General features: G+C 39.2%; 1 protein-coding gene across 1 annotated transcript in view; it reads left to right on the top strand.

The window, feature by feature from the left end:
- kibra (WW and C2 domain containing protein kibra) overlaps positions 1-12,859 on the top strand; it is a 98,322-nt gene that overhangs the window by 59,300 nt on the left and 26,163 nt on the right. The window contains exons 4-7 of the mRNA XM_083110269.1: positions 9,324-9,432; positions 10,926-11,085; positions 11,659-11,914; positions 12,706-12,854. Of these exons, the coding sequence (XP_082966395.1) occupies positions 9,324-9,432; positions 10,926-11,085; positions 11,659-11,914; positions 12,706-12,854 (674 nt within the window). The remainder of the gene's footprint in view (positions 1-9,323; positions 9,433-10,925; positions 11,086-11,658; positions 11,915-12,705; positions 12,855-12,859) is intronic.

The following is a 12,859-nucleotide window of genomic DNA, read 5'->3' as shown; positions in this document are numbered from 1 at the left end:
GGTTCTCGCTCTCTACAGAATTGAATCAAACTTGCACGGAAATAGTGCTAGGGATCACTTGTTGAAACGTTTTCACACTTGTATATGTTTTTATGAATTTTACGCAATCGTTTTAAAGCAAGGACTTGGATTCCCTTGCTCAGAAATTTTAGGTACCCCACAACATTAGGTTCGCAACTTGTAAACATGTTGCATATTTCCACGCTGGTTTCTGAACCGAACACTTGCATACGATGTTTGAATTCTGCTTCTTTACTGCATTGAGGATGCCAAACATTTGTAGCATAATCCTCCCACCTCTGAAGAAACTTACTTTCAAATTTCTTCTGCATGAGGATTTTCTTGAACATCGTCTAAGACATCTGGTTTCTTTCAGTATGAGTGAATATTGTCACGTGTTCCAGCAAAAAGAAAAGTTGACATAACTGCAGATTAGATCTATAGACACCTACATTCAATCAAAGAAGCATTAAAATTCTCAAATAAACAATAAATTGCATATAAACGGTTACTTTTCACGATTGTGATCGGGTGACAATATTTTATGTAGCAAATTAGTGTTTACATGCCCTTTCTTTATTTTCCTCTTTAGTTTTCAATAAAGAAACTTTCAGACAGTTGCTGGTATGAAGTTTTACAAGGAAAGAAATATTTCGTCTGGTGGAACGGTTTTAATCTTTCCTTTCCCTTCCTCGCTCCTTGGCTGGTATCGTGAGCTGAAAGTTGAAGAAACATGCATCTACGTTAAGATTCTAGCAAAAGAAGAAAAAACGTTGGACATTTACCCTTCTTGAAATTCATTCCTATCGGCGCCTTCCACGTTGAGAATAGCCCCTGGCAGGGAAGACATGTTTAACCCGCCCAGCCGGGGGCAAGTCATTTTCCTTTGGAGTAGTAATAACAGGCTTGCAGAGCCAAAGATACGCAGAATTTTAATGGATGCGAGACCCGTAGGATTCAGAATGTATTTTCACGTGTGGGAGCTGGCTGGCTACCAGTGTTGCTAACTTTTCTCTCCCCTCCCCTCCCTTTCCGTAGCTGGAGGAGGATAATATAGTCTTTAATTCGAAAGCAAGAATCTACACTGTTGAAACGTGCCATCTTGCTGTTCTGTTCCAGGAAGAACGTTTAAAACGTATAAGCATCTGAAGCAGTTTTTTTTTTTTGTGCGGATGGTTTACCGGTAGTTACTTTCCTTCAATCTGATTTCTGAAACGGGACGTGTACAAATTCCATCTTTGTCACACACAGGCACGTTTGTGAACAACGTTGGAGTGGGGGACGTGGAGAGTAATTGGAAAAGGATAGACATGTTTTATTTCTCGCCCTCATAAATTCCAGAATGATTGCGAAGTTTTTACTCCAAAAAAAAAGGCATGCACATATTTTAATTTCAGCATCATCAAATTCATAGACGTGATTATTTTTTAAACAATGCCAACATGTAAGACGGAATTACAGACTTCTCTGCATACACATCGAAGGCGAAACAAAAATAGGAAGCAAGGGGGGGGGGGGGAGATGTCCATAATGCAGCAACCTTTAGTTCATAAAAAAGTTGCATACTTTACGTGTTCAGAAAAAAACACATTTGTTTTACATGTAGGGAATACGAATTTAGTGGGCCTCCCCGATGCCGTAGTAGTAACGCTGTCGCCTTATACAATCAAGGGGTTCGTGGTTCGATTCCAGAGGGAGGTGGTCGTTCGAATCTCACTTAAAACTGGAAGTCTAGTCTCAATTACCCCATCAGAACATAATAAAGTGGGCTTAAACCAACTTTGGAAAATGTTGACGTCCAGTTTTGGCGCAAAATGAATGGCAAAGATGGAAAGGGAAGGGGTGGGGAAAGCCACTGATCAATCAAAAGAGTGTTATTTTTATATGGGCTAGTATTTCTGTAGTTCTTTTTTAAAAAGGCTACGCTTTGCAGCTTGAGTCTGCTATGTCCCTTGAACTGTATACAAACAGTTTTCAATGGATATGCCTCGTAAACAATGATTCCTGCTGAAGATTTCTGCTCTTACGAAATGATTTAATCTGCTCTAGTCCGACTGTTCGTTGGAACAATCTTTGCGTTTGTCTTAGGTGCTTATATCATGCAGAAAGCTGAAGTTTATTTCGATTTCTATCAAAGGAAAAGCGAATATGAAAGAGGAAAATCGATATGCTCGATCCATTGGAGTTATTCCTTCGAAAGACTCGAATCGGTGACGAACGAACACGACAGCGCAAGGCGTGACAGAGTAACCTCTCTCTGCAATTACGAAAATATGTTCTTTCCTCATCCCGTGATAAACATTCTTGGCCACTTTGCACCAGCGGCAAGGCAAAAACGAGAGCGAGAGAGCTGTATTCCATATCCTTTCACAAAGAGCCGTCGTCAAATAGGCGACTCGACCATCGGGTAACATAGAACCCCGCACGTGACACTCGTTAGAAGAGATATGCTGCTTAATTCTTATCATTTTCAACATTCCAAACCTTCTTACGCAAAAGACGGAAAATGTCACTGGACCGGAAACATGCAGTGACGCAATGCCAAAGTAAAGCATAGAGTACGTGCACACAGAAACGGGTTTTATTATGTACTCACTACGTCCCACTTTTTTTTCCATCACAAAAGTGCGGTCTCGGTACAGGCTCAGTAATAACTTTTAAGAACGCGATACATACTCTTGGGACACTCCTCCTCTCCTCAGGAATAAACACTAGCTTGGCATTATTTTTGATACCAACTTGTAATAACTAGGAAGTTCCCCTAATAGAGCGTCTCGTCCATAGGGAGGGGGAGAACACGTGAATAGATAAAACTCGGAACTTTCAATAAGTATTTTGTAACAAGTAATAAGTAACAAGTATTTTGGATGTAGAAGAGCCACCTCTCATACCATTTTTTACAGTACTGTACTTTTATTCGGATTTTGATATATATATTTGGGTGCTAAAATGTTGTGACATATGAGAAGCAGTGCGGTCCCGACAAAGTTTGAAAATTCTGATATAACCAGAGATTCGTAGAACGAGACAATTTATTCAAGTCATACTCCTCTCTCGTCTCGTGATTCAAGAGATTAAGTGATAAATAATAGTTCAGTTTGATCTAATAAGAGAGTCCCCCCCCCCCCTTTTATAAATCTGCTTATTACCACCATAAGTTCTGTAGTTCTGCTATGCATCTGAAATTGTGCTTCTCAGCCTTTTAGGGAAGGGGAAGTAGAGTATGAACTTCAGAAAACTTGTTTTTTGTTGGGAGCAAAATACGTTGCGTAAATTACAGAAAATACATTGAGTGGGCTGCCGTTGCCTTGAGGGTGCGTTTCAATTTCGCGAATCATATGCTGCATGTGGTTGGCGGCTAGGAAAGCTCTCATTGCGTAAGCTCATTGATGTCTGTTGAACATCGACACTGTCCTTCCGTGTTCATTCACATTCACACTCCAGCACAGAGTCGATTATTATGAATGTGGAGAAAGGTTCGATGACTCGTGAGTTTTTAGTTTTTGTGCAGCTCCATCTTTGTTCACCCTCGACGTCATTATATTGAGGTTTTTTGATTCACCAAGTTCAAGAAAAATTTCGGTACAATCCTTCGCAGCTCCTGGTGGGTTTGAATGCAGGTAGTTGGAAACCCTGCTCGACAGTCGCTTCATCTGGAAGCATTGTTAACTCGAGCCTGCAGGCAGGAGAGAGGAATGCGCTCGCCCTCCCATTTGTTGGTCCTGCTATGACAGCAGAAACCACAGCTTCAGTTTTACTCCACCCCAATGGTCGTTCTTGGGGTCCTCACAAGGTCGAAGCTTCAAGGTCGCCGGAGGGTTCGACGGAGCTGATGGCTTCACGTGGGTCAAGTTTTGGTTTTCCTTGCTTCACCCCAGGGGTCTCTTTTTCCAAGAAAGACTGGCTGAAGGAGAGAAAAAAGGAAGAAAGAAAAGCATTAACCACGGTCTTCTAAAGGAATGCTTCCTATTTATTGCTTATGGTTGGTTTCTCTATGGTCCCTTTAAAAATACTTACGTTTATGAGACTCGAGACATGATTTCTGACGCGTGTCAAGTTTTATTTATGTTCCTGTCCATTCCTAACATTCTTTCCTTCAGTTGAAGATTTGTTCCTACATAAAACTGCAAGGATAATTATTTACCAACTGGTTAAAAATGTCAGTAAATTACAAAATAGTTGATTTTTTTATTGCATATTAGTTTTTGCTTTGTATTAATATAAATCAATTAGATTTCATCCTTGTTTTACTTTTATTATGCATATGTAATGTTACTGATGTACTTGTCTTTTGTTAATGGTCTATACTTAGTATGGTGTATTTGAAGTCAATACTAATTGCTTATGCTCTGTGTTATAAAACCTCCCCCTCGAATTTCTTTGTGGGGAGGAATTTGTAAGACAAGATTGTTGGTGGGCGAAAATCCCCCTGTCAGGCACGTATCCAGGAATTCCTTTCGGGGGGGGGGGGTGAACATTATTTTTTAAAGGGGTATATAGAACCTCACAATTGTATGTTTAAGGCCAGTGGTGACAATTGGGTGCCAAAACGGCAAGGGGATGCAAGGAAAGTTTACTTTCTCTTGGTAAACAAGGCTTAGCATAGTGTGATAGTGTGGAGGCAAAAAATGGGGAGCAACTATCCCATAAATCGTCGCCACTGTTTAAGGCTGTCATTTTATTCAGAACGTGAAATCGGTACACTTTCTACCACTCAACTCCTCTGTTTGTTTCCATGCATTAACGGGACCATCTCAGTGTGTGTTGATTTTGGTGTTTTAAGTCCACTTTATGCACAGTAAGGCTAATCGGAACTGGACCTACAGTGTAAAGTGGATCCGAACCACTTGTGCCTCCACCGGGTATCGAACCCGGGACCCCTTGATTACAAGGCGGCGACGCTACCACTGCGCCATCGGGGAGGCCCCTCAGTGTGTGTGTTTGTCCATTTCTTCTCATCAGGCGTCAAAACATCTATGTACCAGAAGTGTTTTTTAAGAAGCAGTTACACATGCACGGGATGCACAAGCCTCTCGACAACGTGAGATTCAAACTGTGGGCTGCGAACTGGACGCAGACAGTTCTCGAATATTTCTCTCTGATTCGAGCCTGAACACCACTGATGTGTCTTGTCCTCCCATGTTTGCAGCTATTATAAAATTCGAAACCAATCAAACAAATGGTTCATATTCAGGTCTAAGCACTCACAATAGTTCAAAATTGTCTGTTGAGTGTGTGTCGAACCCAGTAGGCTTAAACAAAAGTATTTTATTTTTATGTCATAAAATTCTCGGACTGCATACACGAAATTTGGTTCTAGCACAACTAAATCATCACTCAAAACTTTGATTTTCAGTTGATCTGTGCAGCTTATTTCGTTTTTAATAAACCGCTCTAATACCCGGTACTGCTGAAATATTCACGAGAGAGAGAGAGAGACCTTCGATCTCTTCGGCCCTTGACCCGAACTACTCGTAGCACTACACTGAGCCTCCGAAAGTTCCGCTGTCGTCAATGTCTTCAGCTTTGGACCCGAACTGGAACTAGTAGTAGACTTTGTTACTTTATGGTATTTAGTCCTTTTCATTTTCGAATCACTACATTTTATAAAGCAACCAATGGACACTGACTGATCACTAATCGACTGTATGAATTGTCACACTTACCTCTGAAGTCTCATTAACCGATTCTGTTGTACAGATCAACCAGGAAATTGAAGCCGCGTATTTATGTCCTCATTATATTCTAGAACGAATCGTAAATATTGCCAGTAGTTCGACTCCTCTTACTCAAGAATGTTCTACTCGCGCCTTCCAGAGGTTAAAAATTACAACGAATCGCTCTAAGTGTGGCGCTACCTTAGTCACAGCCTTAGTTGTGCGGCTTCCAAATGCTGACAAGTCTCTACATACAGGCACGTATCCAGGAATTCCTTTCGGGGGGGGCTCAACACCATTTTTTTAAGGGGTATAGTAAGAACCTCACAATTGTATGTTTAAGACCAGTGGTGGCAATTGGGTTCCAAAACGGGGAGGGGGGGGGTGCGGAGGGCGTTGCAAGGAAAGTTTACTTTCTTTTGGTAGCCAAGGCTTAACATTAAGAGGTCATAATTTTGAAGCAGAAAAATAAAAAATGGGGAGCAACTATCCCTTAAATCGTTGCCACTGTAAGGCTATCATTTTAATCAGAACGTGAAATCGGAACATTTTTTACCACTCGACTCCTCTGTTACCATGCATTAATAATGTGTGCCGGAACCATCTCAGTATGTGTGTTTGTCCATTTCTTCTCATCAGGTATAAAAACATCTATGGTATCTTTGAGTTTTTTACGAAGCTGTTACACATGCACGGGATGGACAATCCACTCGACAGCGCGAGATTCAAATTGTGGGTTGCGAACTGGACGCAGACAGCTCTAGAAAATTTCTCTCTGATTCGTGCCTGAACACCACTAACGTGTCTTGTCCTCCCATTTTTTCAGCTCTTATAAAAGCCGAAACCCACCAAATTGTTCAGATTCAGGCCTTAGCACTCACAAGTGTTCAAAAATGCCTGTCACAGCTTCCGCTGTCTTGTTATATATCGGCACGAAACAAAGGAAGTCTTCTCGAATACAGGTGGATCACGAAACAATTAATGCATAATGAAAACCCTTCCGTTCCCAACACATCTAATGTTCCGTCTCCCAGTATGATCAAATGCTTACTCATTTATCTCCAGTGACGTGCCCAAGAGAGGGTTGGTGAGGTCATAACCCCATTTGACCTAGTATTCCTTTTTTTTTTTAAAAAAAAAAAAAGAGGAACGTCAAAGACAGGGAAAAAATGGCAAAATCAGGACTGACTACCAAAAATAGTATGCGTAATCGCTCTCCCTTCCGAAAATCCTGGCCACGCCTCTCTTTATCTCGGACACATTTTTTAAAATGAACTCACCAGAAGTTTTTATCATCGTAGGCCTATTGGAGATTGAAGTAAGATGCGTTCTTCCTGCAGGTTTGAATATGATCCTTTAGGGTGCTGTCGTCTGCCTGCCTTCACACCTAACCTTAACAAGGCCCTAATTTTCCACCCTTGTGACTTGGATTTTCAAGACTTAGGAAGGTTTCAGACCGAAGGGACACGCGACACATGTCGATTGGAATGGGCCAATCAACAGCAACGTTTCACACCGTAGCGACACAAAAGGCCGCACAAACCTAATCTTCAGGTGACACGGTGTGAAATCTCCCTTATTAGGCCACTGTCATTGTCACCTTGAAGTAGTAGCTCTTGTTGACCACAGAAAAAAATTATCCTCAACCGGTGATAATACTCCTCAGTTTCCTTCTCTCTCCTATATTTTCTGTGCTTGTTCACTATACAGGCAACACCTTACGATTTGAAATACACAGGACATGTACTTGTCTATCTCCTTAAATCATCGTCACATTATTCAAAAAGCCAAAAACCTAATTTTATCTAGTGTAAACAGAAAAAAAAATCCTGAAGAGGGGCTCAAGCCTCCTGATTCCCACCTTGGATACGTGCTATTGACAATAATAGGGTTATAGAACACTCTCCGTCTTGTCTCGATAATTATTTCTCTCAGATTTATAAATTTATTATCTTCACATTATTCAAGACGCCAAAAATCTAATTTTATCTAGTGTAAATTTAAAAATTTCCTGAGGGGGGGCTCGAGCCACCTCATCCCCACCTTGGCTACGTGATATTAATAATAACAGGGGTATAAAACATGCTCCGTCTTGCCTCGATAATTATCTCTCTCCTTACATTATTTTCACATTATTTAAGAAGCCAAAAACCTAATTTTATCTAACGTAAAGTGAAAAATTTCCTGGGGAGAGGTCGAGCCCCCTGTGCCCCATCTTGGATATGTGCTATTATCAATAACAGGGTTACGGAACATTCTCCGTCTTGCCTCGATAATTATTTCTTTTCTTAAATTATTGTCACATTATTTTATTTCACACCATAAGAAACAAAAAAAACTCGTTTTATCTAGTGTAAACCTAAAACTTTCGGGGGGGGCTCGAGCCCCCTAAGCCCCCCCTCTGGATACGTGCCTGTCTACATAGTGCTCAAGTTCGCTGCGACAACACCGAAAGAGCAAGAAAAGTTTACATGCAATTATCAACAACAGGATTACATTCTCCGTCTTGCCTTGATAACTATTTATCTGCTTAAATTATCGTCACATTATTCAAGAAGACAAAAACCTTTTTTTATGTAGCGTAAAGTGAAAAATGTTCTGGTGGGGTTGGGTGCGTGTGTGTGTAAGGGGGGATGGAGCCACCTGATCCCGACCTTGGATACACACTATTAACAATAATAGGATTATAGAACATTCTCCGTTTTGTCTCGATAATTATTTATCTCAAGTTATCATCACATTATTCAAGAAGCCAAAAACCTACGTAATTCTAATCAAGTGTAAATAGAAAAAAAAATCCTGAAAGGGGAGGGGGTGGCTAGAGCCCCTGATGCCCACCTTGGATACCTGCTATTAACAATAATAGGTTTATAGAACATTCTCCGTCTTGTCTCGATAATTATTTATCTCCTTAAACCATAGTCACATTATTGAAGAAACCAAAAAAACTAATTTTATCTAGTGAAAACTGAAAAATTTCCTGGGGGAAGGGGTGCTCGAGCCACCTGATCCCCACCTTGAATACAGCTTATTAACAATAACAGGGTTATAGAACATTCTCCGTCTTGTCTCGATAATTATTTATCTCAAATTATCATCACATTATTCAAGAAGCCAAAAACCTACGTAATTCTAATCAAGTGTAAACAGAAAAAAAATCCTGAAAGGGGAGGGGATGGCTAGAGCCCCTGATGCTCACCTTGGATACCTGCTATTAACAATAATAGTGTTATAGAACATTCTCCGTTTTGTCTCGGTAATTATTTATCTCCTGAAATCATAACGTCACATTATTTTATTTCACACCACAAGGAACAAAATATCTCATTTTATGTAGTGTAAACCGAAAACTTTCGGGGAGGGCTCGAGCCCCCTAACCCCCGTTGGATATGTACCTGCCCCCTGTATCAATTGTTCGTTACATGAACAAGCATTAAAAGTATATAATTATTGTAAATAATATACTAATTTATAACATATTTACAAAACTTAAAGGAATACTAGAATGCAAATTATATGTGTAAAATTTAAATGTATTTAAAATTTTAAATTTTTTAAATGTATGACCGAAAGTGACTAATCTGTAAAAAAACTATATATTGAACTAGTTGGTTGCGCCTTCAACAGGTTTATATGAAAATTCATATTTCTCGTCTCTTTTTCTAGGCAAAGAAGGAAATTTATGATGTCAAACAGAAACGACTCTGCCTTGCCCAAGATGAATATAATCATTTAAGTAATGCTCTTACTACATTGAATACATCTAGGACCAGCTGTAAGTATACAGGAAAAACACATGAAAAAAAAATATATATAGTACCTTGTATTTTAAAAACTAGAAATTACCTTGAATTACACAATCCTGTTGTAAACAAGATAAAAATAGATAACATGATCTTGACATAGAAGGGTTTTGTCAACAAATGTGAAGTTTTGGTAAACATAATTAACTTTCTTATCTTAAGAGAGCAAGTTACTGTTTTGATTATCATGGGAAACATTATGATAAATATATGGTGTCCATTTGCATAGAATTTCCATGTAATTAATTGTAATGATTGTGAGGCAAAGCATCATGCTTTTCACTGTTTAAATGGTTGCTGTTACTAACCCATTTGCAAAAAAAAATATTTTACATGGTTATTTTTATATGTAGTTTAATTTTCATAGCTCTTGAGATATATGCGTGTGTATACATCGAATGTTGAGCAGTCAACAAAGTTCCACTAAAAGAAACAGTTTAATTAATAATTTTAGTTGTAAGATGACTGGCTACATGAACAATTCCAAAGATTTAATTTCATGTATGGATAGTAAATAGGATTTTTAAAATTAATTAGGCATGACATTAAGTTATAGAAAAATGTAGTGTACTTTCTTTTAAGTACTTGTAATTATTTTGTGTTGTTACGGATTGTAACACTCTGGCCGCGGTGGCTCAGTCGGTAACGTGTCTGACTACCATGCTAAAGGTCCCGGGTTTGATCCCCGGCCGCTTCAAATCCGGGAACTTTTCTAACGATGGAAGCAGCCCCGGCACCCACCCAGCGTCGAATAACATGGGTACCTGGGGGAAACCCTGGGGACTAAAGGTGGTCAGGAGCATGATGCTGATCACATCACCCCCACTCACGACCGGATCAAGAAAGTGTGGGGCGTTACCCCCACACCCCTTATACGCCTTCATGGCATGGTGCTATGCACAGGGGAGCACTTTACTTTTTTTTTTTTTTTTTACGGATTGTAACACTAGATATGTTAGGTTAAAAAACTACGATTCGGTGTATATGGACTGGTCTATGTGAACTGAACTCAACATTGGAATTAGATGATCAACCAGCAGACATTACTGTATATACCCCTATTCTTATACAACATAATGACCAAAAAAAGACTTGAGTATAAACTTCTTAACTTGTGTTGATATGTGTGTGACATCAGGAAGATTTTTTTTTGACTTACCAGTGTCACATAATCACATTCTTTCTTGTACCAGTATATTTTTTAAAAGATTGACTTGAAAACAAAAATATGTAACAGTATACCAACAGTTGTTGCCAGTGGCGGCGATTAGGGTGGCAGTTGCCCCCCACCCCCACCTTTGAAATTTTTGCCCCCGCACTATGCTAAATCTTATATACAAAGGGAAATATACTGTCTTTGCTCCCCCCCCCCCCCCCCGCTCTGGTTTTGGAACCTAATCACTGTAATAGTTACCAATGTAAGTTGCATTGCAAGTTAAGTGTGACAAAATGTGTTTCGTTTCAGTGTGTTCCAGTACGAGCAGTATTAGTACAAAGTATGATCCAGATCTTCTGAAGGCAGATGTAGCTTTGGCAAGGAACCGAGTTTCAAGACTCAAGAGAGAGTTGGAACAAATCCACGCCGAAATGACGTACACTCAGAAAGGAGTAGAAACATTATCTTTGTAAGTTGGTTGTTGAAAGTACATTTGTTTTATAAGTGTTATTAAATCAGCATCACATTTAGTCATATCAACACTGTTAGCAAGTGTAATGAAGTGGCAACAAAAGCTGCACATAATCTGTTAGAATGAAAAAATGTTGCTGGCTTTAATTTTTCTTCTCTATGAATGCATTTTTTTCATAATGTTTCAGCCTCTGTGATAAAACTCATGAAACACTAAAGTTTTGTGTAAGACATTATTAATCATGATCTAGTCCCACAGATTCTAGATTGAAGCCCCAACGTGGGTATGGTTGTTTTTCTTCATTCATCCCCATTGCAATGAACTGAAAGATGCATAAAAGAGAAAAATAATAATAATAAACAGTATGAAAATACTTTCAAATGAGAGTAAATGTTATCATTTTGTAATCACAGAAGGAATTCTATATTCAGTTCCCAGTGACGGAACATTTCAGTGATTTGGATTCTACTTCTCAACTGTAGAGCACTTCCAACTGGCCTGAATATGGATGAAGTGGACTTTAAACTTTGAGAATAATTTTTGTAACAAATGCATTATACTGTGTTTCAGGGTGGAACAGAAACTCACACACCAAGGAGGTTGTTACAACATAACAGAAGCTCAGGCCATAATGAACGAATTGAGAAACATCCAGAAGTCTCTCTCATCGGGCGAAAGGGAGAAGGCCGAATTGATGCAGTCTCTTGCCAAATTAAAGGACGACCTCACTCGACTGCAGCTTGCAGAGAGTTCGCCTGATGTATCTACGCTTAGCATACCACAGGAAAAGCTGAGCACTGCTTCACAAACTGATCTTTCAGGAGAGGTATGACTTTTCCCTTTATTGATTTGCTTGGTAGTTAACAGAGCATTTGTTGCCATCATGGCAGTGGCGTATTCTGAAAATTTGACATGGTTTACTGCAACAATTCTTATTTATTGTATATATTTATTAATATTAATTAGCAATGCAGGCATGCAAGTAAAACAAAAACAGAAGTCCCAACAACAAAACCAGGTAACATGGGAGAATATGCCACTGCATCATAGTCAACTATGAATGAAGTAAGCAGCTAGCATCTAATTTTAAATACTTCTTCAGTGGCTGAACAGAGTGAGTGATATTATTTTGCCCCCAGAATAATTCAATCTTTTGTCGACGAGGAAAGCATGTGCTTGTCTTATTTGAAAATGACCAATTGGAAAGGGAGGGGGGGGATAAAGTAACTTCTTTTGAGGTATCAGGATAATTTGTAAATATATATATAGTATCCCTCCCCAAGAGGGATGGAGATGTCAGCATGTTATGTTCAGTGATGAATAAATTAAGCTATTATGTCAAATATTTCAATTTTAAGTAAAGCGCTTAACTTTAAGAAACAAATTTAAGCTTAACACGTAGAAGTATGTAATCCTTAGTCACTTTAAAATTCGAATTTATAATATTTTCAACGGTATTTTGATGATGATATAATATAGTCATTCATAATTATTATAAATTTGGAAGTTCCAGTCTCATTTGGAGCACTAGAGTTTGTCACACATGCAATGACTGCATTTGAATATCCTTATATAAGTGAGATACAAGTTGAGACTACTTATATTTTCCTTTTTCAGCTGGTGCCAATAGGAACACGGTTAGCAGAAATGGCTCGAATAAGGCTGCAGTACGATGAAGCTCGCAAACGCATTCAACAGGTACAGCAGCAGTTGGCAGACTTAGAAGAGAAAGTCACACCAGGCCAAGCAGAATCTGACAAAGACAGGTGAG

This window comes from Lepisma saccharinum, chromosome 1 (genome assembly GCF_977018435.1).
Source record: "Lepisma saccharinum chromosome 1, izLepSacc3.1, whole genome shotgun sequence".
Taxonomy (NCBI): Eukaryota; Metazoa; Arthropoda; class Insecta; order Zygentoma; family Lepismatidae; genus Lepisma; species Lepisma saccharinum.
Note: the sequence above shows the minus strand (reverse complement) of the source record. Positions and strands in the feature narration are given on the sequence as shown.